This window comes from Natrix helvetica, assembly GCF_964273705.1.
Source record: "Natrix helvetica genome assembly, chromosome: Z".
NCBI classification, from domain to species: domain Eukaryota; kingdom Metazoa; phylum Chordata; class Lepidosauria; order Squamata; family Natricidae; genus Natrix; species Natrix helvetica.
In genome coordinates this window covers 10247978-10274487 of record NC_138554.1, presented here as the reverse complement: position 1 = coordinate 10274487, position 26510 = coordinate 10247978, and the positions used below count along the sequence as shown (strand labels likewise).

Sequence of the window (26510 nt, the reverse complement as noted above, 5' to 3'; positions counted from 1 at the left end):
AATGACTTCGTTTAATTGGTTAGTGACTCTCAGAGGCCCCTTGCCAAATTTTGCATATATCCGCCTGCCAGCTCTCCAAGCCAGAGAAGGTCTGTGACTGTAAATCCACCCTTGAAAGACTTTGCTGGATGTGAATGAGCAGAATTCAGAGTCAATTAATAAAAGGGGTTTTTGTCGGGATCAGGAGTTTGCTCCATGCCCTTGGGAAGCCTGGAGTTCCATTTCTCCAGGCAATCCTTAACTTACAAAAAATTTAGTGAAGGTTTGAAGTTACAATCAGAGGTGGTATTCAGACGGTTCAGACTGGTTCGGCCGAAACAATAGCAGAAATGGCGCGTGGCCCTGCCCACCCGCCTGTCTCTATGCAATCCCATTTAGGCATTTTTGAGCCAAAGCGCATGCACAGAAGGGCACATTTGTGAACCAGTAGGGAAGGTAAGTGAATACCAGTGACGTGCGGTGAGATTTATGGCTGGTGAGGCTGGTGACGTCATCAGCGCGAGCCACAGTCCCCTTCATGTTGACTCAGGAATGCAGGGAATGGGACCACGTGTGCAGGAGGCTTAAGCTGCCTCAGCCTCCTGCACACGTGGTCCCATTCCCCTCCTTCCTGACTCCTGAGTCAACATGAAGGGGACCACGGAGCGCGCTCCACGGGATCACGGCTCACGCTCCGCGGTCCCCTTCATGTTGACTCAGGAAGTTGGGGAATGGGACCACATGTGCAGGAGGGAGGCTGAGGCTAGAGGAGCCTCCTGCACACATTCCCGGACCACGTGTGCAGAAGCTCCTCAGCGCCTTTTCCCTTTTCCCTTTCTTTTTTATTTTCATGATGAGAGCGGTGAGGCTCTGCCTCCCCTGCCTCCCCTGACCGCACGTCCCTGGTGAATACCATCCCTGGTTACAATGGCACCAGAGAAGTGACTTACGACTGTTTTTCACTCTTATGACTGCTGCAGCATGTGGTCATCACTTGGATAATTCTTTTTCTTTTTCAGTGTCCAGCCGGGATGGATTCTATGTTAAATTTCATTAAATTTGGATCACTTTTTCTCTCTCTCTTTTGGGGTTGTTAGTGCTGGATGTGTGGTTTTGTTTTGCTTTCTTTGTTTTTCTGTTTTGTATTTTAGCTTTTGCGATAAAACAAAATAAATATACTTTAAAAAAAAATTGGGATGCTTGGCCACCGGTTCATATTTATGACGGTTGCCGTGGCCCGGAGTCATGTGATCAACTTTTCCGACCTTCTGACAAGCAAAGTCACTGGGGGGGGGGGGCAGTTTCACTTAACGACCATGTTACTAATTTAACAACAGACAGCAAGAAAAGGCCGTAAAATGGGGCAAAACTCACTTCAATACCTGGCTCGTTTAGCAAGGGACATTTTAGACTCATTTGTGGTCATAAGCCGAAGACTATCTGTACAACTCTGAATACCTGTAAGTCTAAAATTAGCTACAAAAAGGTTGACTTTCACGGCATTCTATTTGAAAGAAGGGAAGGGAAGACAAGCTTGGCGATTTAATTAAAAGTTGGTCAACTCTAGCTATTTTACGATGGGTGGAGTTCAACCTCCAGAATTCCTCAAGCCAGCAATTCTGGGAATCCCACAACAGAAAGTTGCCAGGGTTGACAAACAATGGTTTAATCCACTACCCACTTCTTTTCTCCTCTAACATAATCAGATTATCTCCTCTGTGCAAATCCCAGAAGGAACCATATCTGTCCCCATTCTTTGTTGAGAGGCGCTTTATCTGGAGAGATTGCTCATTATGGATTACAGGAAGTCTTGAGACTTACAATGGTTCGTTTAGCTACCATTCAAAGCTACAACGGCACTGGAAAAAGTGACTTACAACCGTTTTTCAGGGTTACGACTGTTGCGGCATCCCCATGATCACCTTCGTCATTTAACGACCCCATCATCCCGTGTGGGGTGGAGTCTAAGCAACTGAAAAGAGCTGGCAGAGTATTTTAATGGCCGGATGCCCTTCCTGTCACCAATGTGGAGTTTTGTTCAGCAGATATATTCTCAGTGTGCCCAGAGGGAGGAATATCTGCCTCTACCTAGGATCGAACTCGCAGCCTCCTGATTGTGACGCGAGAGCTCCACCTCTAGGCCACGGCACTACTCCCGGCATCCTCATGATCGTGTGATCAAAATTCAGATGCTTCATACTTATGACCGTTGCTGTGTCCCAAGCTCATATGATCCCCTTTTGCGACCTTCTGTCAAGCTAAGTCCATGGAAAAACCACTTATGAACTTTAACGACTGGAGTGATTCACTTAACAACTGTGGCAAGTAAGGTCATAAAATGGGGCAAAACCCATTTAATGAAGTAAGGTAATAGTAAGGTCATAAAATGGGGCAAGTAAGGTCATAAAATGGGGCAAAACCCATTTAATGAATGTCTCAGTTTAACAACAGGCATTTTGGGTTCAATTGTTCCAAACCTTGGAAGAATGGAAGGCTGAGTCAACCTTGAGCCTGATGAGATTTGAACTGCCATATTACAGGCAGCCGGCAGGCAGCAGAAGTAGCCTGCAGTACTGCACTCTAACCACTGCGCCACCATGGCTCAATGCCTAGCTTTGGGTGACTGCAATTAGTCCTTGAATTACGACAACTGAGCCCAAAACTTCTGTTGCTGAGACAGAAATTAAATTAATTTTGCCCCATTTTACGACGTTGCCGTGGTTGTTAAGAGAATCACTGCACTTGTTAAGTTGTCACATGGTTGCCAAGTGAGTTTGGCTTTCCCATTGGCTTTGCTTGTCGGAAGGTCGCAAAATGGGATCGCAACCTCAGGACACTGCAACCGTCGTAAGTATGAACCAAGCATCCAAAATTTTGATCACATCATTCTGGGCAATGGACATAAGTGTGAAAAACAGTCATAAGTCACTTTTTAAGGGACTTTATATCTTTGAATGGTCACCGTTATAAGTCGAAGGCTACCAACATCTAGAATTTTAAGGGCGAGGGAAGAATAAAAAATGCTCCTATAAGACCAAAGAGAAATCCGAGCATTTGGATTTAAATTTTTTTAAAGAATAGGAAATTTTATGTAGCTGTTTCAGAAAGGAAAAGATAATGGAGTTTATTATCCTTTCCCAAAGGCTGATACATATACATGAACCTTAAGAAAATATACATCACTCCTAACATACAAAGTGAAAACTCTTATTCTTGAAAATTCTTATTATTAAATTAAACATCATCCTCAGCCTGTTTCTAGGTTGCCTCCAGTAGCTGGATTCAGACGACATATTAAGCCATAAATGGTTTATAAATCGGGTTTATAAACAGGTGGCTTCATCCATCTCTGCTTAGAACTGATCCTAGGAACTATAACTAAAACATTGTTTACGCCAACTCTTTATTAAACAAAAAACGGTTAAAGTTACAACTTAGCACGTAAAATTGAGTCCATGTATTTAACATGAAGATGGTGTTAATGGATTATAATTCTTGATAGCAGTTCCTGACTCTCTGAGCCTCAGAAGGACGATTCCTTAATAAACTTAAATGAAGTTGTTCTCTTTGGCTTAACAACTTGATCAAAGATATGCCTTTTTAAAAAAGAATTACCCTGTTTCCCCGAAAATAAGACCTCCCTGGATTGGGCTTTTGAGCCCATGCACTAAAATAAAATATTTTTTTTACCTGTGCACCCTGGAGTGGGCAGGGTCTTAATTAGGGCTTATTTGGGGGGAAACACGGTATTTCTAGAAATGACCACTCTTCTCAAAATTGGAGGATACTAAAAGCAATTAAATAAAGAAAATATATTTGTTTTCGGTGTCAACGCACAGCCTCTCTGGAGTCTTTTTAGTTTGAGGAAGGATGAATACCGTGCATAACTTGAGCATTATATCCACATACCTGCTACCTACCCTTCTAAAAATATTGCTGTTTAAAAATACATCCTGGAAAATGTTCACATCGCAAATTATGAGTAATTTAATTCCCATGAATTTCGCTGGGACCTAGCCAAGTCTTGTCTCAGACTCATAGTTGAGATCAAAATTCTGCAGCTTGCACAACTCAGAAACCAGTAAACTGGGGGTGGGGGACAGATAAATCCTAATTATTGTTCTTTCCCCCCCCCTCTTACTTCCTACAAATTATCGTTTTCATTTCTAAAGATGTCACGGAATGCTTTTTACCCATTCAACTGCTCTTTCCTTCTGAAAGCAAACAGTGCTTTGTCCCTGCAAAAAAAATAAAAAAAAATAAAAAATAAAATACAGAATTGGCCAAAACGCCTGCGTGAATGAAACATGAACCGATTGGGGAAGTTTGAAGGGAGGCGATGCGTAACAGGTGGATCGGAGAACACCAAATGCCAAGCTGGGCAAACTAAGAAATTCCCCCCCCCCCCCGCTGCCGCCTACATTTCAAGGAAAAAATTTAAAAAGGTGGGTGGGGAAAGAAAAAAGAACAAGGGAAGGTGGACCAGGCATTCAAGAAAAAATAATAATCTTTATACAAAGGTACAGGACTCTGCGGCAAGTGAAAAGGGTCAAAATTTTATGAAATGGAAGCAAAAAACGGTGGTAAATAATGTGTTTCCCTGAAAATAAGACAGGGTCTTATTTCGATCCCTGAAATAAGCACTTGGCCTTATTTTCGGGAAGGTCTTATTATTTTTGAGGTGCAGGTCACCTCAGGGCTGCTGCTGTGCTGCAATATTTTCAGAGGGCTTATTTTTGGGGGGGGAGTGCTTATTTTAACGTATGCGCTCAAAAGCCCAATTGGGGCTTATTATTATTCGGGAAGATCTTATTTTCAGGGAAATAGGGTAGCTATTCGGATTCCAGAGGGAACTAAAATGTAATTTTCCCTAGCTCCAGCATCCTTTTTTACATGTATAAAATTAAGGGCTGCACTTTTATATACACTTGCACTAGACTACTTAATATCATGCCCAGTGTCGCTTTATCAAGCTATGCGCCCGAGTGGCCGAGTCGTCAAAAACACCTCAAACCACAACTTAGCAACTATCTAACACCTCAAACCCTGTTTTTTGTTTTGTTTGGCCCGGGCATAGCCGTGGACTAGATTCCAACACTCAGTGGTGGGTTTTTTGTATAAGTCAACAAAGGCATCTTTCATGGCAAGAATGTTTCAAAAGTACCACAGTTGGATTGGCACATAGGGCACGAAAGCCCAAAGCAAACCAAGCCATTTGGGCTCAACAAAAGCTGGCTTTAAAATAATGAGGCTCATTTCTAAGTAGGCATTTATACTGAAAAGTTCCTTTTAGGTAAACTATCCAGGGCAAATAAATATGTAGGATTAGAGTCCTCTGCAAACAGTGCGTTCTGCATGCTAAGTTAAGGCACAATGCATGTTTTGCCATATAGCATTATTTAAGTTATTTTCCCAAAGCTTGCTCCTCCCTTTTTTTTCTTTCCTTTTTTCTTTTCGTTTTCCTTCCTTTCTCTTTTCTTTCTTTCTTCCTCTCCCTTTTTTCCTTCCTTTTCTTCCTTTCTTCCAGAATAACAGAGTTGGAAGGGACCTTGGAGGTCTTCTAGTCCAACCCCCTGCTCAACCAGGAGACTCGATACCATTTCAGACAAAACGGCTGTCCAATCTCCTCTTCAAAACCTCCAGTGTTGACGCACCCATCACCTCTGGTGGCAAGCCGTTCCATTGTTTTCGCCGTCGTTCTCCTTATTTTTTAGGTCGCTTCTCTCCATTTTGCAACCTTTCTTGCCACGGTTGTTAAGCGAATCACTGCAGCCGTTAACTTAGTAATATGGTTGTTGAGTGAATCCGGCTTTCCCACTCACTTTGCTTGTCCTGTGGTTACAAAAGCTGATCAGATCCTATGTCCCTTCTTTTCCTTTCCTTCCTTTTTCTTTTCTTCCTTCCTTCCTCCTTCTCTCCTCTCTCTCTCTATCTCACCCTCCCTCTCTCTCTCTCTTTTTCTTTCTTTCTTTCTTTCTTTTCTTATGACCACTTCCAGTATCTGAACCCATGGAACAGTGGGTGGTGGCCAAAACTAAAATCCTTTCAAAGAAAAATCAAGGGAAGGCACCGATAAAAGTCTCGTTCGCAAAATCTCACACCCACCCATCCTAGAGAGCCATTAACGTCCTGGCACCCGGTCCCTGGAGGAAGAGCCAAGTCTTTGCAGGCTGCTGAAGAAACCATGAAGCAGTGCCACGAAAGATAATACAATACAATACAATAGTAGAGTTGGAAGGGACCTTGGAGGTCTTCTAGTCCAACCCCCTGCCTAGGCAGGAAACCCTATACCGTTTCAGACAAATGGCTATCCAACATCTTCTTAAAGACTTCCAGTGTTGGGGCATTCACAACTTCTGGAGGCAAGCTGTTCCACTGATTAATTGTTCTAACTGTCAGGAAGTTTCTCCTCAGTTCTAAGTTGCTTCTCTCCTTGATTAGTTTCCACCCATTGCTTCTTGTTCTACCCTCAGGTGCCTTGGAGAATAGTTTGACTCCCTAGAGAGATAAGTCACTCTTTGAAAAAAGGCAAGCTTTCCACACAAATTCAAACATAGTCCTCCTTCTCAATGAGGCTCTAGCCATTGTGCCAGGCCGAATCCCATAGGGAAGTACCGTTTTTGCACTCTGCAAAACTCCCCAAAACGGCCCAATTTTTCGCGAAAACGGGCCTGTTTTTTTTTAAAGGCAATGAATAGCCGTTAGGAGGTTTGTAGAGAGCTCCTGGGGGATGGGGGCAAAAACGAGAAAAAAACAGCCCGTTTTTCACAAAAACAGGCCTGTTTGTCAAAAAAGGGGGCATGGATAGCCTTTAGGAGGCTTTCAGAGTGCTCCTGGGGGCTGGGGAGGGGGGAAAATTGAGCAAAAAATGGCCCATTTTTGGCTCATTTCTACCCTCTTCAGCATCCGGGAACACTCTGAAAGCCTCCTAAAGGCTCTGCACGGCCATTTTAGTGAAGGGGGCAGAGTTTCGGAAGGCAAAAAATGCTGTATTAAGCGTATAAGACGCACCCGATTTTCAGCCTCTTTTTTGAGGGAAAATGGTGTGTCTTATACTCCGAAAAATATGGTAGTCGTTTTGAAGGGAGGATCTTGAATTTAATGTGAGGTACAGCTGTTTGACGCCCTTTGATTTAGGAATAAAGTTCTTCACCTCAGCTGCTAGCCACCAGAGAGCAAAACTGTTGCACTTTTGGTTTAAAATCTAGAGATGAAAAAAACAAAACAAGTGCTGGATAAATCAAACTACCAGGAAGCAACATAATCACTTTTCTTGCTAGAGTCATTCTATAGACTGGGCTAGGAACACGCTCAGTCCGAAAGCTACCTTGAAAATTTCTGGAACGTTCTAGGTGGTGAGCAGGTCTGTTCACAGGCATGAGCTGCCCCCCCACCCCAAGCCCAATGGCTTGCGAAACAGGCCATCTGCACCTTTCCGAAGACCAGCCTTGGGTTATGTTGCTGCACTTGGCATGGGTTCCTTCAAAGCAATTAAGCCATTTTCTGCTGCCAATGCATCAGTGTACAAGGTGAGCCAAAAGGTGGTTATTACCCAGGCAGAACTTGGCAAACGCCCAGGTTTACAGAAATATTATCTTCGAACTCCAGAGAGAGAGAGAGAACCCAGGACATGTGACAGAAAGAAAGAAAGAGGCAGAAAGAAAAAGAAAGGAAAGAAAGAAAGGGAAAAAAAAGATGGACGGAGGGTGGGAGAAAAAGAAAGGAGAAAGAAAGGAGGAAAAGAGACACAGAGAGAAAGGAAGGGAGAGAGAGAGAGAGACAGAAAGAATGAAAAAGGAAGAGAGAGACAGAAAGAAAAAAGACAGGAGAGAGAAAAAGAAAGAAAGACAGGAAAGAAAGAGATAAAGAAAAAAAGAAAGACAGGAAAAAAGAAAGAGAGACAGAGAGATAGAAAAAAGAAAGAAAGGAAAGAGAGAGGGGAGAAATAAGGAAGGGGAAGAGAGAGACAGAGAAAGAAAAAAAGAAAGATAGGAAAGAAAGAGAGAGAGAAAAATAAGGAATGAAGGGGGAGAGACAGAGAGAGAGAAAAAGACAGGAAAGAAAGAAAGAGAGAGACAGAGAGAGAGAAAGAAAAAGGAAAGAAAGACAGGAAAGAAAGAGAGAGAAAGAAATACGGAAGGAAGGGAGAGAGAGAAAGAAAGAAAGAAAATGAAAGAGACAGGGAGAAGGAGAAAGAAAGAAGAAAGAAAGGAATGGAGAGAGCCAAAGAAAGAGAGAGAGAGAAAGAAAGAAAGAAAGACAAGGAAGGAAGGAAGGAAGGAAGGAAGGAAGGAAGGAAGGAAGGAAGGAAGGAAGGGTAGCTTGGCAAGGGATGACGGTCCATCACCAGCTTGCCGAAAGGATGCCAATTTGGGAGTGAAGTCGCATTTGCATTCTGACATCTGAGGCAAGCGCAGTACGCAACATTTTTGCAGCCTTCTCACAAGTGACGTGATCGGAGACTTGCCACATCCTTCCTGAAAGGCAGAAACCAAGCGTTGAGGAAAACCAATGACATCATTCTCTTAATGAATTTTATTCTTCCTTCATGCCACCCAGAGGCTAGAAAACAATACAAATATACCTAATTCAGAGGGGGGGGGAGAGAAGATGTTTTCCATTAGTGTGAACCATCCAACACTCATGATAGTGTATCAATATCTGTGCCCTCATATAAACCAGGGGTGGAGAATTATGGCCCTTTTATGGCTTGTGGACTTCTACTCCCAGAATTCCTGAGCCAAGTCCAAGGGACCATGATTCCCTACCTCAGATACAGACCAATGTCTTACTCAAGCTAGCTAACTTGTGAGCTTCAGATATAAGCGGGGTCTAGGTCACATGGTCAAGAGTGAGAAGTTTTGGATATTGTAGTTCAGCAAGAGACGGTGTGGCTTGCTGTAGACCACCAAATATACACATTTCGAGATCCTTTGTCGGGGCCAAAACAGATGGGCCTCTTGCTGTGGCTTCCCAGCCTGTTTACTTCACAAAAACGACTTTTTTATTTTTTTAAACAAAATTGAAAGAAATTCAGCAGCCTGCCCGGCTAAGCATAACAAGGAAATTAAAATAATAATTATTATTATTATTATCATCTAGTGTTGACAATGGATTCCACCGGGTTACACACCATGATACAGTTAAAGAGCAAGTCCAGAAACAGAAGGGGGGGGGGGAAATCAGTTTGCGAGTGAAGGGAAACTTGCTGCTTTTACACACACACACACACACACACACACACACACACACACACACACACACCACCACCACCACCACCACCACCACCACCACCACCACCACCACCACCACCACCACCACCACCAAGGAGGCCTGTCTTGTCTCCATCACTTGGTCAAAAGCTTCATCCGAAAGCCAGGAGGACATCCTGGTTTTCTCTAGAAGGGACAGCAAGTTTTGCTCCCGTGCTTCAGCAGAAAAACCTTCCAAACTTTTGGGACAAGTGAAAGGCAGAGAGAGAAAGAGAGAAAGAGACAGAGAGAAGGACTTAGTTACGTCTTCTTGTGCCAGTGGAGGAGAAAAACAGCAGAAAAACCCTCCGCTTGGATTAACGCAAGAGGAAAAAAGTTGGATTATAATCCCAGGGCACCCTCATTCTCTGGGCAAATTCTGCATTATCATTCGCCCTTTTGCCCTCATGAAAGTGGCAGCTGATCAGCAAGGGGGGGGGGGGAAGAGGACCGAAAATCCAGGAATTACAGTCGGGTTAGTGACGTTGGAAAAAAATCAAAGCGTGTTGTGGTTTTTTAAATCATCCATCCCTCGTCCGCTCGCTTCTCTGAAGGGTTGGTCTTCCAAGCTGCTCCACCGCAGAGGAAGAGAAAGGGAGGCCGATCCTATCCACCTTTAGGATTTGGATTTGGCGATGGCCAAGCCGATCAAGCCCGCCAGGCTGGCCGCACCCAATGCCATGCCGCCCACGATCGCCATGCCAACCAAGCCATCTGTGGAGAGAACAAAAGGGAGGGGGGGTTGCGTGTCATCTTTGAAGAGGACACGTCGAAGGGACTTTGTACTGCTGCATCCGGGACAGGGGGCGGCTGGACCAATCCGTTGTCGTGGCAACCAACGCCTCCCACCCACTCACAACCCCCCCTCCCACCTCTTCAAAGTAGTAGCCACCACGCCTGCCTTCCTCAGGCCAACTGAAATCCCTTGGCCATCAATCCTAGCATGGGTGCTCCCAGGTCACAGCGATGGCTGAGCAATCTTCAAACATTAACTGCTGTGGAATGTATGTATGCATGCATGCATGCACAAGCAGTCCTTGACTTATGACCACAGATAAGCCCTGATTTCTGTTGCTAAGTGAAATTAAATGAGTTTTGCTCCATTTTACAATCAATCTGAGCTAAAAAAAAGGCTCTCTACCCCATCTCTTCCCCTCTCTAACCTTTCTGCATGGCTTTCTTGATCAGTTTTTCCATCTCCAAGGCTTGCGTGTTGCTTGGCTCAGTCTTCAACAGGCCCCGGATGTACTTCAAAGCCTTTTCATATTCCTGTCATGGAGAAAGAAAGAGTAGCAATCATATCTAAGCACACCATGTGAAGTCACACCAACCCATTGTAGGGAAGGACGGCAGAAGCAGATGGATCTTCTCCACTTCTAACAACAATAGGGGATGGGCACAGGTAGTCCTTGACTTACGACCGCAATGGAGTGTTGTGACCCACTAGCAGCCAGCAGATTCAGACAGTGAGGAGGTTGGGGAGGAACATGGGCCAGTCCTGGAGTCTGGGGAAGGCTCTGATGAGGGCTCTATGTTGGAGGCAGAGATGGGACCAGAGCCGTATGCCAGCTATCAGCTGCCTTCTGAGTCAGACATCAGGGAGGCAGAAGAACAGCTGGAGCCTGTTCCCAGTGTGCACATGCGCAGAGTTGCCAGACAAAGGCAACAGCTAAAGAACAGGGGTCGACTTGGGAGGAAGGCCACAGGTGGATGGTGAATGGCCCCTCCCAGAGGAGGGCCGGCCCTACTAGCAAACCGGAAGTGACTTTTGGTTTGCTCTTAGGGTCCCTTTTTGCCCTCCGGAGCCTTCAAGGAAGCCTCCTAAAGGCTCCTGAACGCTCCAGAGGGCTAAAACCGCCCCTACCAGCAAACCGGAAGTACGTTCCCGAACTTCCAGTTTGCCTGTAGGGCAGGTTTTTTGCACTCCGAAACCTCAGGAGAGCGAAAAATGGCCTCAAAAGAAGGCTGAACAAATCACGTGCCCTGACAAATGGCTCTGCATGCCATAGGTTCACCATCACAGTCCTAGACACTCAGGGGGAAGGATGTTCCATAGAGTAGGTGTCGTGGCAGAAAAGGCCCGTTTGCTGGGCACTAACCAGCCAACATTCCTCAGCTGTCAGCCTTCCTAGGAAGGACCATTCAGGGAGAACATGAGAAGATGAAATAATTCTATTTTACAGGTAGTCCCTGACTTACAACAGTTTGTTTAGTGACCATTCAACGGCACTGAGAAAAAGCGACATAGGACCATTTGTCATCCTTACGACCAAGGGTGGGCTTCAAAAATTTTAGCAACAGAAAATTTGTGGTCGTAAGCTGAGGACTACCTGTACTGTTCACATTTGTAGAGACCTGCAAGTCTGAAAGTACAGTTCTTCTTCCATCTCCGTAGCAGCCCGGGAAACGAGGGTGGAACCCTTCTGGGCCTTTCTCCACCCATTAAACGGCTGTGGGCTATGCCCTCTCTTATCTGAACGTTTCCTAGGCAGCATTTCATTGCCCCGTCGCTCAAGGCCATTCTCACCTACCATTAAAAGTAGAGACAATAGGGCAGAGGCGGTGTCAAATAAGTAGACAGGTATGGGGATTAAAAGGACAAAAATCAATGGCTATGGATACATTCCAAGAAAGTTACGCTAGAATAGAATAACAGAGTTGAAAGGGACCTTGGAGGTCTTCTAGTCCAACCCACTGCCTAGGCAGGAAACCCTATACCGTTTCAGACAAATGGCTATCCAACATCTTAGTGTTGGGGCATTCACAACTTCTGGAGGCAAGTTGTTCCACTGATTAATTGTTCTCACTGTCAGGAAATTTCTCCTTAGTTCTAGGTTGCTTCTCTTTCCTTGAATAGTTTCCATTCATTGCTTCTTGTTCTGCCCTCAGGTGCTCTGGAAAATAGTTTGACTCCCTCTTCTTTGTGGCAACCCCTGAGATATTGGAACACTGCTATCTTGTCTCCCCTAGTCCCACTTTTCATTAAACTACACATACCAAGTTCCTGCAACTGTTCCTCATATGTTTTAGCCTCCAGTCCCCTAATCGTCTTTGTTGCTCTTTTCTGCACTCTTTCTAGAGTCTCCACATCCTGGCGACCAAAACTGCATGCCGTATTCCAAGTGTGGCCTTACCAAGGCATTATAAAGTGTTATTAACACTTCATGTGATCTTGATTCCATTCCTGTATATGCAGCCTAGAACTGTGCTGGCTTTTTTGGCAGCTGCTGCACACAGCTGGCTCCTATTTAAATGGTTGTCCACTAGGACTCCAAGATCCCTTTCACAGTTACTACTATTGAGCAAGGTACCACCTATACTGTACCTGTGCAGTTTGTTTTTCTTACCCAAATGTAGAACCTTACTCTTTTCACCATTGAATTTCATTTTGTTAGATAGTGCCCAATGTTCAAGTTGTCCAATGTTACAGGGAGAGAACACAAAGGTGCTTATTAAACACAACACAATTCTCCATGTTCAGAGGCCGGATACCTAAAAGTTAAACACGGAGGTAGTCCTCAGCTTACGACCACAATGGAACCCAAAATTCCCATCTCTAAGCCAGATACTTGTTAAATCAGTTTTGCCCCATTTAACGGCCCCGTCTTGCCATCGTTGTTGAGTCAATCACTGCAGTTCTTAAGTGAGCTTGTTGTTCAGTGAATCTGGCTTCCCCATTGACGCAGCTTGCCAGAAGGTGGCAAGGGGGGGGGGGTGTCACATGACCTCAGGACACTACAAACCGTCACAAATACATGCCAGTTGCCAAGCGTCCAAAGTTTGGTCACGTGACTATGGGGCATACTGCGAGTCGTCAATGTGAAAAACGATGGTAAATCACTTTTTTTCAGTGCCGTGGTGACTTTGAACGGTCGCTAAACAGTATGAGCAAGTTGGAAGGGACCTTGGAGGTCTTCTAGTCCAACCCCCTGCCCAGGCAGGAAGACCTATACCAATTCAAACAAATGGCTTTCCAAATCTCTTCTTAAAAACCTCCAGTTGTTGGGAGCATTCACAACTTCTGGAAGCAAGACGTCCCACTGATTCATTGTTCTAAGTGTCAGGAAATGTCTGATAATGAATGGTTGTGTGAGGGCTTACCACCATTGTTGTTGCGGGAATGAACAAGATGACATTGCTCCAACGTGCCACTGCTGGAAGAAAATCCTGGACTACCCAGAACCCGGGCCTAGGAAGACTTCAAGGAAGGCCTGGGATATTTCTGCAGGCACCCTTCTCAACATGAGCTTTGTAACACTTAATCTCTCCCGTGGTCTAGCCAACAAAGCGAGGAGAGCCTGTGGCTTAGAGGTTAATAAAAAGGTAAAGGTTCCCCTCGCACATATGTGCTAGTCATTCCCGACTCTAGAAGGCAGTGCTCATCTTCGTTTCAAAGCCGAAGAGCCAGCGCTGTCTGAAGATGTCTCCATGGTCATGTGGCCAGCATGACTAAATGCCAGAAGTGCACGGAACACCGTTACCTTCCCACCAAAGGTGGTTCATATTTTTCTACTTGCATTTCTACGTGCATTCAAGCCATTAGGTTGGCAGAAGCTGTGACAAGTAATGGGAGCTCACCCCATTACACGACACTAGGGATTCGTACTGCTGAACTGCCAACCTTTTTGATCGATAAGCTAGGCGTCTTATCCACTGAGTCCCTTTTAGAGGTTAATACATCTACCTGATATAGGCAAGTAGCTCGGATTCGAATCCTATAAGGGTAGGACTAGCTGATGGGAGCTAACTTGCTTGAAATGTCAATTCAACACAAAACTAGTTTGTCGTGAAAGACGATTACCCGCGAAGGCTCCTGGATTGGGGCTGAAAGGCGAAAGCGGAAGCAGTTTGCTCCATCCCATAATTGGGTATACCAGGTTGCCGCGATAGATCGGCCCCACTGGAAAAACACTCCTCAACATGAGATTCTCCAGATGTTAACAGCTGAGGAACGTTGGGAGCAATAAACTCCCAATATATGAGGAAGAGATCATGCTTTTCCATTTTTCCATTTCTGCTTTAGACAACGAACATTTTGACGTCTGACATCCAGATGTTTTCGAGAGGACCACCGCGTACTCGCTGGAAGGAGGTTCAACAGACAGGCAACAACTTCCAGACCATCCCATAATGTTTTTGAGCCAGAGAGGGTTCATTTCAAATTCACTTATCTCTTGCACCACACAGAAGCTTCACAAGAAGCCTGGACTTCCTTCCATCCAACCGTCCCCTTCCCATTCTTGCTCTTGGCGCATCCTTCAGCTGGGCTCAAGGGGGATTTCCTCTTGAGCAAACATGATTAGGAATGCGCCGTACACCCAAGCTGTGCTTTGCACAGATCCCTCCCTCCGACCCGACATGCTTCTTTCTTATCTATGCTGCTGCCTCGACAACACGCCCAAGGATCGAAGAGTTATGATCACGGCACTGTGGCAGTCCATAAAAAGCCCAGATAAGAAGATCGGGCCAAGCTAGATAAGGATGTAGCTTTCCATGAAGTTTATGAAGCCAAGATTAGTCCTCCAAAGATAAAGCAAGGCCAAGTGGACAGGAGCCACGGGGAGAGTCAACCCGCACACACACAACCACAATTGTGGGGGATAGTTACACTCCTCAAGTTCCTCTTTCACAATCCCACCACCTTCCACATTCCAGAAGACCAGACAAAACAACAGGTGCTGTTTTTCTCCACAAGACCAGGAGATGGGGAAACGTACCGTATTTTTCGGAATACAAGATGCACCGGAGTGTAAGACGCACCAAGATTTTGAAGAGTCAAATTTTTTAAAAAAAAATGTTTTTGCACTCTGCAGACCTCCCAAAAACGGGCTCGTTTCTTTTTCTTTTTTTAAAGGGCATGCATAGCTTTTAGGAGGCTTTTAGAGTGCTCCTGGGGGCTGGTGGTCAAAATTGAACAAAAAGCAAGCCGTTTTTCGCTCATTTCTGCCCTCCCCAGTACCCAGGAGCACCCTGGAAGCCTCCTAGAGGCTATTCACGGCCCTTTTGGTGAAGGGAGGCAAAAAATGCTGTATTCAGTGTATAAGACGCACCTAAATTTTCAGCCTCTTTTTTTGGGGGAAAAAGGTGCATCTTACACTCCGAAAATACGGTATTTTCAAATGCCGAAGAAAGAGGCAGATGGGGGGCCAGAGCCATATGCCAGTTGTCAGCTGCCTTCGGAGTCAGACATCAATGAGGCAGACAAACAGCTGGAGACTGTTCCCAGTGTGCGCATGCACAAAATTGCTAGACGAAGGGAATAGCTAAAGAACAGGGGTTGACTTGGGAGTAAGGCCACAGGTGGACGATGAATGTCCCCTCCCAGAGGAAATAAAAAAGGAGCAAAAGGGGAGTGGAGTTTGCAGGAGACAATTTGTTCGCTTCATTGGTTCGTGACTCTCCGAGACTCCTGGCCAAGTTTGGCAGATATCGGCCTGTCAGCTCTCCAAGCCAGAGAAGGTCTGTGACTGTAAATCTTGAAAGACTTTGCTGGAGGTGAATGAGAATTTACAGCAAATTAATAAAAGGGGTTTGTGTCGGGAGAAGGAGTTTGCTTCAGGCTCTTGGGAAGCCTAGGTCAGAACAGGAAAGGGGTTAGACTAGATGACCTACAAGGTCCCTTCCAACTCTGTTAATCTGTAAATCTATAAAATGTTTCCTTTTCTGCCTCACCGAAACCTTTCCAAATGCAAACAGTTCCTAAGCCAGTCACTTATAATTCAAACTCTATGTTGGCTTTTCCCTGGAGGCATTTGCCTAAATGCTAAAAGGCAGTCAATCCTGTCCTGGATCAACCAGTCCGTTTGCCGTTGTTTAAAATGACAGAAATAACTCAGAGAAAGTACCTGGCGGCAGTTCCCAAAACACAATGTAATCCCAGGACAGGAAGAAAATATCAGAAAGACGCTTAAAACTGTCTCTAGTTTAACCCTCTTTGGTATAAAAAAGAGCGAGTGGAAATGCCACCTGTTACAGGTGGTCCTCGACTTAACGACCACAATTGAGCCCCAACGTTTCTGCTGCTGCTGAGCGAGACATTTGCTCAGTGAGCTCTGCCCGATTTTATGACCTTCCTTGCCACCATTGTTAAGTGGATCACTTCAGTGGATTAAGTTAGTAACTCAGCTGCTAAGGGGAATCTGGCTTCCCCATTGATTTTGCATGTCAGAAGGTCGTCAAAGGAGACCACATGGGGACACTATAAAAAAAACTCGTAACTCAATTTTTTTCCCAGTGCCGCTGTTAACTTTGAACGGCCACTAAACAAGGTGTTGTAAGTCAAGGACTACCTGTTATTTTAAAAAGGGAAAGCTTTCCCTGCCAGTCATGTCTGTCTCTAAGGCGCCATGCCCATCTCCGTTTCTCGACCGAGGGAGCCAGCTTTGTCTGAAGACAATTAGCTTGTATCAATTTAAAAAATGGGTTCCAATAAATTTTATAGAATCTGTTTCCTCACCTGGATTACTGTTCTGATCGAGGATTCCCAAGAGCATGAAGGAAACTCCTTGTCCCGACAAAAAAAAACTTTTATTTATTGACTGGGAATTCTGCTCATTCACCCCCAGCAAAGTCTTTCAAGGGAGGATTTACAATCACAGACCTTATCTGACTTGGAGAGCTGCCAGGCCGATATCTGCAAAACCTGGCAAGGAGTCTTGAAGAGTCACGAAACAATTAAGCGAATTGTCTCCTGCCAACACCACTCCGCTACAATTTTATTTCCTCTGGGAGGGGCCATTCATCGTCCACCTGTGGCCTTACTCCCAAGTCGTCCCCTGTTCTTTAGCCGTTCCTTTCGTCCAGTAATTCTGCGCATGCGCAAACTGGGAACAGGCTCCAGCTGTTCGTCAGCCTCACTGATGTTCGACTCCGAAGGCAGCTGATAACTGGCATACGGCTCTGGCCCCCTCTCTGCCTCCGACGCAGAGCCCTCATCAGAGCCTTCCCTAGACTCCACAACCGGCCCATGTTCCTCCCCAACCTCCTCACTGTCCCCGAATCTGCTGCCAGCTCCGCAGCAATTTGCTTCTATCCTATCTTACTGGGATAAAAGAGATGGGAAGTGAAGAACAAAGTGTATGCCAGCTAATCACAATCTAATGACCCCTTCGGTCAACACGGACAGTTTGAGGGAGTCCAAATCATAGAGAGGATTTGAAAAGAGAGGTAAGGATGTGGTCAGCCAAGCATCATTGAGCCGTGTGGCAAAACGGTTAAAAATGCAATATTGCAGGCTAACTCTGCCCACTGCTAGGAGGTCGATCCTGACCGCCTCAAGATTGACTCAGCTTTCCAAGGTCGGTAAAATGAGACTGTTGGGATGCAATACACTGACTCTGTAAACTGCTTAGAGCACGGCTGTCAATCACAATGTGGTCAGATCCGGGCTGCGGGGCCATCCTAGAAAATGTAAGGGGCCGGCCTGCATCGCTTCAGCCCAATCTACCCCATGCGGCTTCGGCCCAGTCTATCCAACACGAAGAGGAAACATCAGGCTAGGATGGCTTTGGCCCGGTCTACTCTAGGTGGCTTCGGCCTGGTCTACCCAGTGCGAAGAGGAAACATGCCAGTAGTTTGGGAAGTGGAGTCAAGCTGGCCACGCCCAACCAGTTGGCCACACTCACCCAGTCGTCCATGCCTGCCCCCCCCCCCCCCCGAGATCAACCCCAGCCCTGATGCGGCTGTCAAATTGTGTTTGACACCCCTGGCTTAGAGAGAACTGTGAAGCACTATATAAGAGTAAAAGCTATTGCCACTTCTATTCCAAAGCGGCTTTCCCCACCCCTCAAAAGGCAAGTAGATTTCCTTCTGGGTTTTTTTTTCCTTTGAAGACATTTCACTTCTCACTCAAGAAGCTACTTCCTCCAGAGTTCTGACTTAGGCTTCCTTAACAAGCATGAAGCAGAAGTCTCGGTCCTGTCAAAACCTCCTTTATTTACACGACTGTGAATTCCTTTCATTCACAATCAGCCAGGCTTGTCAAAAAGTTTTTCAGAGGAATGTTTATCAACACGAAACTCATCTCGCTTGGCGAGCTGCCAGAGAACTAGTTTCCAAACGCAGAGCAAGGCAACACTTGGCCCAGAATCTCTTATGGTCACAAACAGAAACGACCGAAGGAACGAATTGTTTCCTGCAAAAGCCCACTCCCCTTTTGCTCCTCCTTTATTTCCTATGGGAGGGGCCAAACACCTTCCACCTGTGACTTTACTCCCAAGTCTACCCTGATTTCTGAGTTGTTCTTTTTTTCTGGCAGCTCTGCGCATGCGCACACTGGGAACAGGCTCTAGCTCGGTGATGGTGAACCTGTGGCGCTCTCCGCGGGCACACGAGGCATTGCTCCAGCTCAGCTCCACTGTGCATGCGCACGGGCCTCTCACTGGCCAGATAATGGGTTTTGGGTTTCTGCCGTGCATGCGTGGGGGGCGGGGCGCATGTGGGAGATGCGCAGGGGGTTGTGCGTGCATGCAGGGGGCAGGGGGGAGCGTGGGTGGCAATACTCCCCCCGTGGCCTGTTTTGCTCCCAGTTGGCTGCAGGGAGGCAGCCAAAATGGGGCATGAGGGGGGTCACACGTGCATGTGTGGGGCGCGGGGGCGCACACGCTTTCGGCACATGATGACAAAAAGATTAGCCATCACCGCTCTAATTGTTCCTCTGCCTCACTGCTGTCTAGCTACAGAGGCACCTGATCACTGTCAGCCGGCCTCGGCCCCTTCTCTGCCTCTGACACAGAGCCTTCATCCGAGCCTCCAGGACTAGCCCATGCTCCTCCCCAAACTCCTCACTGTCTGACTCTGCTGGCAGGCCACAACATGTGATTTCTGCTGGCTTGTAATCCCAAACTGCCCTGATTTCAGTCTAATGTCAACCGACTGAGGTTCAGCACAACTGGATCTACCGTATTTTCCGGCGTATAAGGCAACTGGAAGTATAAGATGACTCTCTGCTTTCAGGCGCACGCGAGCCGGCTGAAGGCCTCTGCGCTGCCGGGCTACCGTAGTTTGAGCTCAGTGCCTTCATCCTCCAGGCCGCCAGCCAGACCTTACTAAGCCCTCGCAGCCCTCATCCATCCACGTAGCCAGGCGAGGAGCGCCGAGGTTATTGAATGAAAGGCCCGCGGCTGCCCTGGTGGCGGTGTGGCTTTTTGCTTGCCGGCGTTGCTTTTTATTTTGTTTCTGTTTTTTGGTATGGCCTTTCTTATACCCGGCTTGTAAGATGACCCCCGATTTTTGAAATATTTTGGGGGGGGGTTAAAAAGTCGTCTTATACGCCGGAAAATATGGTAGAAACGAAACTCCGGCAAATCCAGAAATAGTGGCGAGCAAGGGAAATCGAGGGGGCTATCCACCAGCTCACCTTTAGCCGGTAATTGGCGACCGCGAGGTAGAACACGTAGTCCCGTTGTTCTTCTTTGCTCCCTTTGGCCAACAGTTCTAAAAAATAAATAAAAGAAATGAAAGGCAAAGGGAAGAAAATGGATGCAGGTGAGTTTCTAATACAGGAAAGTCCTCGACTCTCAACAGTTCAGTGGGTGACTATTTGAGAGTTAAAACGGTACTGAAAAAAGTGACCTTTGGCCATTTTTCACGCTTAACAACCGTGGCAGTGGGATGCGGCAACCGTCATAAATATGAACCAGTTGCCAAGGGTCCAAAATTTTGACCGCGTAACCAAGGGGATGCTGCAACGGTAGTTCTTTAAAAAAGGGTCATAAGTCACTTTTTAAAAAAAGTGCCATTGTAACTTTAAGTCAAAAGCTACCCGCCTGTACGATGAAATGAAACGTCATATGAAGAAAGAGGAATCTTTGCCTCCCGTTTTTCCAACAGCAGAGCTGAATCCTTGAGGAATATAAGATACACACAGACCTCGCACACAGGGATCACTCAAATTGAGCCTCCAGGTTCAAGAGCATTGTTCTACTGGGGTAGGGGTCAGCAAACTGTGGCTCTGGAGCCGCATGTGGCTCTTTCCTCCCTCTGCTGCGGATCCGTCACCGGTTGGCGCCACAATTTTGAGAGGAGCTTCCGATGGTGGGGGGGGAGAAGCACAGTGCGCCAGGAGAAGACTCTATGGCAAGGGGAGGGTTTTCCAGTTGTCTCCACAATTGATAGGGCTTTCGGTTATGACAGGTAGAGGAAAAAGTACGCCACGCTAGGAGGAGACTCTATAGCGGGGGAACTGAACTTCCTGTCAGCTCCAGAATTGAACAGGGAGCTTCCGGTTAGGACCTTTGTAGCTCCCGGTCAGTGGTGAGTTTCAAATTTTTTTAGAACCTCTTCTGTAGGTGTGGCCTGTTTTGTGAGAGTGGCTTGCTGGCCATGTGATTGGGTGGGAGTGGCTTGCCAGCCATGTGATCATGTGGGAGTGGCTTGCCAGCCATGTGATTGGGTGGGCGTGGCCAACTTGTAAAATATGGTGAAACTCACTTAACAACGCTCTTGCTTAGCAACCAAAATGTTGGCTCAGAAACTCTGGCATTTGAAGCACGCACGTCTTAAGGCTGTCAAGTTACAAGACCCTTGCATCTCTAACCCTTTAGAAAAAAAAACCCTAGTAGTGTTCGAACTTGACAGCTTTAAGACTTGTGGACTTCAACTCCCAGAATTCCTCTAGTCATGTTGGCTCAGGAACTCTGGCATTGAAACGTGCAAGTCCTAAATCTATCAAGTTACAAGACCCTTGCATCCCTAACTCTTTAGAAACCCCCACCCCCGGGGTATTCAAACTTGACAGCTTTAAGACTTGTGGACTTCAACTCCCAGAATTCCTCCTCCAGTCATGTTGGCTCATGAACTCTGGCATTGAAGAGTGCAAGTCTTAAAGCTGTCAAGTTACAAGACCGTTGCACCTCTAACCCTTTAGAAACAAAACCCCTACTGGTGTTAGAACTAGCAGGAACCCGCCACTGCTCCCGGTGTTTTCTTTTCTGTGGGAAACAGGTCCAAATGGCTCTGAATGTTTAAGTTTGCCGACCCCTGTGCTGGGGGAAGGAAGACGGAAAGGGAGATAATGCATCATTTCGGATGGCTGTTAAATGACAAGCGCCTTTACTCTGGGGGTCCCCAACCCCCAGGGTGGTAAAGGGCCATGGCACGTTTGGAACTGGACCACAGAAGCAATGAGCGAGCACACCCCTGTACACAATTCCACTTGTGCGGGCAACAGACAAGCACACATGTGAAGCTTCGTTTGTGGGAGCAGTGGGACCACATGTCCCTCACTCGTGTGGATCCCATCCTCTCTCCTCACTCCTCCTCCCCACTCGAATCCTCAAAGCCAAAATGTAAATAAACCTGGCCATGGGGATGCTGCAATGGTTATGTGTGTGAAAAATGGTCACAAGCCACTTTTTTTAAGACGTCGTAACTTTGGTCGGTCACTAAACAAACTGTCGTAAATTGAGGGCCACCTATAGTATCTTCTTTTAATGACCCCCATAACCCTTTGTGGGGTGGAGTCTGGGCAACCGAATAGAGTTGAGTGTTTACTGGCCGGATGCTCATCCTGTCGCCAATGTATTGTCATGATCTTAGGGTCTTTGCGCCCTCTACTGGGGGAAGAAAAAGGTTCTTCTCCCAAGCAGCTATATTCTCATTGGGCCCAGAGAGAGAAATATCTGCCTCTACCTAGGATCGAACTCACCTTTACATAGTCCCAAAATTAACATGGTCACTTCAGTTAGAGCAGGGGTCCTCAAGCTTTTTAAACAGGTGGCCAATTCACGGTCCCTCAGACTGTTGGGGGACCGGACCGGCTGGGCGGGCGTGACTAGGTGGTCATGTGACTGGGTGGGTGTGGGCAATTTAACAGTACATTGAACAATGCACACAAATTAAACTTTAATTTGTTTTGCTCCTGGGGGTGTTTTGTTTGCTTTTGTTTGCATGATGCTCTTTTGATTGCCTTTTCTTCTTAGTAGATCGTTTTTTTCAGTTGTTTAGGAGTTCTTCTCAGCCCCAAGGAGCTTGCGAAATCTCTGTGTCTCTCTCTCTTTCTTCCTTTCTCTCCCTTTCTTTCTCTCTTTCTCTCTCTCTCTCTTCTGGAGGCAGGGGAGGTGAAAAACGGGCTGTTTTCACCAGATTTTTGACCCACTGGGCCATCTGTGTGCCCCATGTTTCTCTCTCTCACACACACACACACACACACACAGCCCTCCAGAAGCATTCTGCAAGCCAAAAACAGGCAAAAACTGCTAGGTATTTTGCCAAAAATGGGCTATTTTCAGCCGTTTTTTGGCCTCCTGGGCCGTCTGTGCACCCCATTTTTCACACACACACAGCTACCTCCAGAAGCATTCTGCAGGCCAAAAACAGGCAAAAATAGCTCGGTTTTGGGCCAAAAACAGGCCGATTTCACCCGTTTTTTGGCCTCCTGGGGCATTTGTGCACCCCGTTTTTCACCTTCCCTGCTTCAGAATGTCTCTGCAGGGCAAAATTGTTGGCCTTAGCTTTCAGTTCCAGCCTGCAAGGCTCGCAAAGGTAATTCCTGTGCTCAGCCGAAGGATGGGTGGGCGTGTTGTGGGCGGGGGCAATGTGGGTGGGGCAGCCTGGTGGTCCCATGAGGGCTGGATTAATGGCTTCGGCGGGCCGCACGCAGCCCATGGGCCGTAGTTTGAGGACCCATGAGTTAAGAGAGTGAAAAAAATCACTTAAGCTCTCTACCCACTGCACTAAAGTGCGTCACGTGTGAAAGATTAGTGAGAATGTCTATACTGAAGACTGGATCAGTTTTTCTCACCCAAAACTGGCCTTCTCCCTTTCAATCCCCTGCCATATCCATAAGGCATATTGAAAGACAACATTATTCAGAGGATGAAAGGAAATACAGGGATTTATTCTTAAGAAAGGGTTTCGTAAGGCGGATCAAGGCTGCCCCTTTTGCAGCTGGGCAAAAGCTCACCTTCCAAAAGGACAATGCCCTTTTTGATGTCCTCATTGTATTTGCTGCGGACCAAGCACCACGCGTACTCAAACTGTGTCCCTTTGGTGAGGTTGCCCGAACTTTGCTCAGAGTTGAACTTCTTCTCAAATCTCTGGAGAACAGAAAAGAAAAAAAAAAGGCTTGGTGGACAGTAAGGAAGTCCACCCACAAACTTACAATTGCCAGCAGCCATCGTTGTCCCAAAACCATCTATTCTACACACGCATAGGAAGTTTCCTTATACAATAATTATATAATAATGTGTTCACTGTCCTTATCAGAGCAAGATCTCTCCTTGCTTTGTACGAGAGCCTTCTGCAACACGATCCCTTCTAGCTGTGATTTGTAAGTCATTACCTTCTTTACTGGTTGGATGCCTTTCCTGTCACCAATGCACAGCTTTGTTCAGCAGATATAAGAATATGTACCATATACCGTATTTTTCGGAGCATAAGATGTACTGGAGTATAAGACGCAGCAAGGCTTTGAAGAGGAATTTTTTTTTTTGCACTCTGCAGACCTCGCAAGAACAGGCCCGTGTTTTTTTTTCTTCCAAAAAAGGGGCATGAATAGCCCTTGGGAGGCTTGTAGAGTGCTTCGGAGGGGGGGGGGGGACACAAGCAAAAAACTTCTGTTTTTCACAAAAACTTTGACAAAAAGGGGCATGGATAGTCTTTAGGAAGCTTATAGAGTGCTGCTGGGGGGGGGGTAAAAAAAGGGCCATTTTTTGCTCATTTCTGCCCTCCCCAACCCCCAGGAGCACTCTGAAAGCCTTCTAAAAGCTATGCACAGCCATTTTGGGAAAGAGGCGGAGTTTCAGGAGGCAAAAAATGCTGTATTCAGTGTATAAGACACACCCAGATTTTCAGCCTCTTTTTTGAGGGAAAAGGGTGCGTCTTATACTCTGAAAAATATGGTATATCACAATATTCTTAGCATGATCTTGTTAATCTTCTTCTTCTTCGTTTAATGACCCCCATAATCCCTTGCGGATGTGGAATTTGGGCAACTGAATGAAACTGAATGTTTACTGGCCGGATGCTCTTCCCTGTCGCCAATGCGGAGCTTTGTTCAGCAGATGTATTGTCCTTGTGCCCAAAGAGGGAAATACATGCTCCCACCTAGAATCAAACTCACAGCCTCCTGATTGTGAGGGGAGAACTCCACCTCAAGGCCACCGCACCACTTTAGCTGTGATCTGTTAAGTAAACCCATCATATTCAACAATGGGGGTGGGGGGCTAGAGGGAACTTCAGGAAATGCCATCCAGTGAAACTCTGCGCAACTAGAACCTTGCTAAGTAGACTATAACAGTTCATTTGGGGACCATTTCAAGTTGAAAGTGTTGAACGCCCAGACTAATTTCTATTTGATTTGTGTTTTTGCAGCTGGATGAGAATTACCGTATTTTTCAGAGTATAAGATCCACTCCCCCCCTTAAAAAGGGTGAAAATTTGGGTGCTATACACCGAGTGTAGCCCGACCACCCACGGGCCCACACCCTTTGGCCTCTGCCTCCCGGCAATTTACCTCCTTGCAGCAAACGGGGAAAATGGGGCTTGCGGAGGCAGCGATAGGCTATGGCAATTCCTGCAACCTGAAGCGGCTGATCATCAGGATGCCAGTGTTGAAATGGGCTGTTTGCTGCAAGGGGGCAAATTGCTGGGGGAAGAGGCAGATGCTTTTTTTCTTGTGCTAATCAGGCTAAACTGGAACAGGCTGTTTGCTGCAAGGAGGTAAGTCAATAACTCTAAATGCCTATAGAATGTTCAAATTATTAGACTTATGTTTTTAAAGACTGCTTTATTATTGTTCTAGACAACTTAACAAAATGAAGAAACTTTTTAAAATAAATGGTTGATCTGAAGAGGCCCAGTGCTATTGTATCTTCTTTTAAAAAGCAGAGAATAACGTATACTTCTAGAAAGTCACATCAATTTTAACAGCATCTGTACAAGTATAGTCTGAAATATAACACTACAAACAGGGTATATCGTCTGTACTGTTTACTATTTGGTACAAGGAGGCAAATTGCTGGGAGGCAGAGGCAGATTTCTCCCCCCCCCCCTTGTTTTCCTCCCCAAAAGCTAGGTGCGTCTTATACTTCGGAGCGTCTTATACTCCGAAAAATACAATAAGTCATGAAGGGTAAGAAATCTATTGGGAAAAAAATCATTTATCAAAATGAAGGGTAATAAACCTACTGGAAAAATAAACCTATTGGAAAAAATATTTTATCGGCGGTATATAGGTAGTCTTTGACTTACAACTTGACCATTCAAAGTTACGACAGCACTGAAAAAAGCGACTTAGGACTGTTTTTTCACACTTCCCCATGGTCACGCAATCAAAATTCAGACACTTTCCAAGTGACTCATATTTATGACGGTTGGGCGTGTCCTAGGGCTATCTGATCACCGTTTGAGGGCTCCTGGCAAGCAAAGTCAATGGGGAAGCCAGATTCACTTAACGACCGTGTGACCAACTTAAAGAATGGCAGTGATTCACTTCACTGTGGCAAGGAAAGGGCGTAAAATGGGGCAAAACTCACTGGACATAGGTTTCACTCAGCAACAGAAATTTTAGGCTCAGTCGTGGTCGTCACTTGAGGACTACCTGTAAAAAATTAAAAAGTGGCCCTTCACCCCCTGAACTTTGCCTTGTTTTTCATTCAGTCTCTATCAGGATTCTCCAATGTTTGACCACTTTAAGACTTGTGGACTTCAACTCCCAGAATTCATGACGACTGGGGAATTCTGGGAGTTCAAGTCTTAAAGTGGCCAAGGTTGGAGATCCTTACTCTATATCAGTGTTTCTCAACCTTGGCGAGTTTAAGACGAATGGACTTCAACTCCCAGAATTCCCCAGCCGGCTGGCTGGGGAATTCTGGGAGTTGAAGTCCACTCGTCTTAAACTCGCCAAGGTTGAGAAACACTGCTCTATATAGAGCCTATGCAGGATAATCGCAGGGTCTTTGTGCCCTCTACTGGAGAAGAAAAAAAGCTGCAATTTCCTCATTTCGCGATCTGAACGGCTCCCCCAAATAAATGTGATAAATAAAATGATGGGGGAGAAATAAAGTGGGGGGGGGGGAAACCAAGCGGTCCCTCTCTATGTAAGAGAAGGCAGTTTTCACTGTCAGCAAATAACTTTGGAGAGATGCTTCCAGCTAATCACAATTTCTCACTCCCCTGGGTTTTTTTTACTGTTTTTTTACTGTTTTACTTAAGATATGCAGATGATACCACACTTTTTTTTTAGTGTTTTTATTTGACATTTTCCAAACATTAAAATCACAATGACACTTTTACAGCTTTCTGTTATCGATATTTCTTTTTTCTGATTCAGGTTTTCCA

General features: G+C 46.0%; 1 protein-coding gene across 1 annotated transcript in view; it reads right to left on the bottom strand.

Annotated features, from left to right (window-relative positions):
- Positions 1-9266: 9266 nt before the first annotated feature.
- The window catches only part of FIS1 (fission, mitochondrial 1), a 31753-nt gene continuing 14509 nt past the window's right edge, over positions 9267-26510 (bottom strand). The window contains exons 2-5 of the mRNA XM_081933482.1: positions 23134-23266; positions 19588-19664; positions 10394-10499; positions 9267-9944 (exon numbers count right to left, since the gene is read on the bottom strand). Of these exons, the coding sequence (XP_081789608.1) occupies positions 9847-9944; positions 10394-10499; positions 19588-19664; positions 23134-23266 (414 nt within the window). The 3' untranslated portion in view covers positions 9267-9846. The remainder of the gene's footprint in view (positions 9945-10393; positions 10500-19587; positions 19665-23133; positions 23267-26510) is intronic.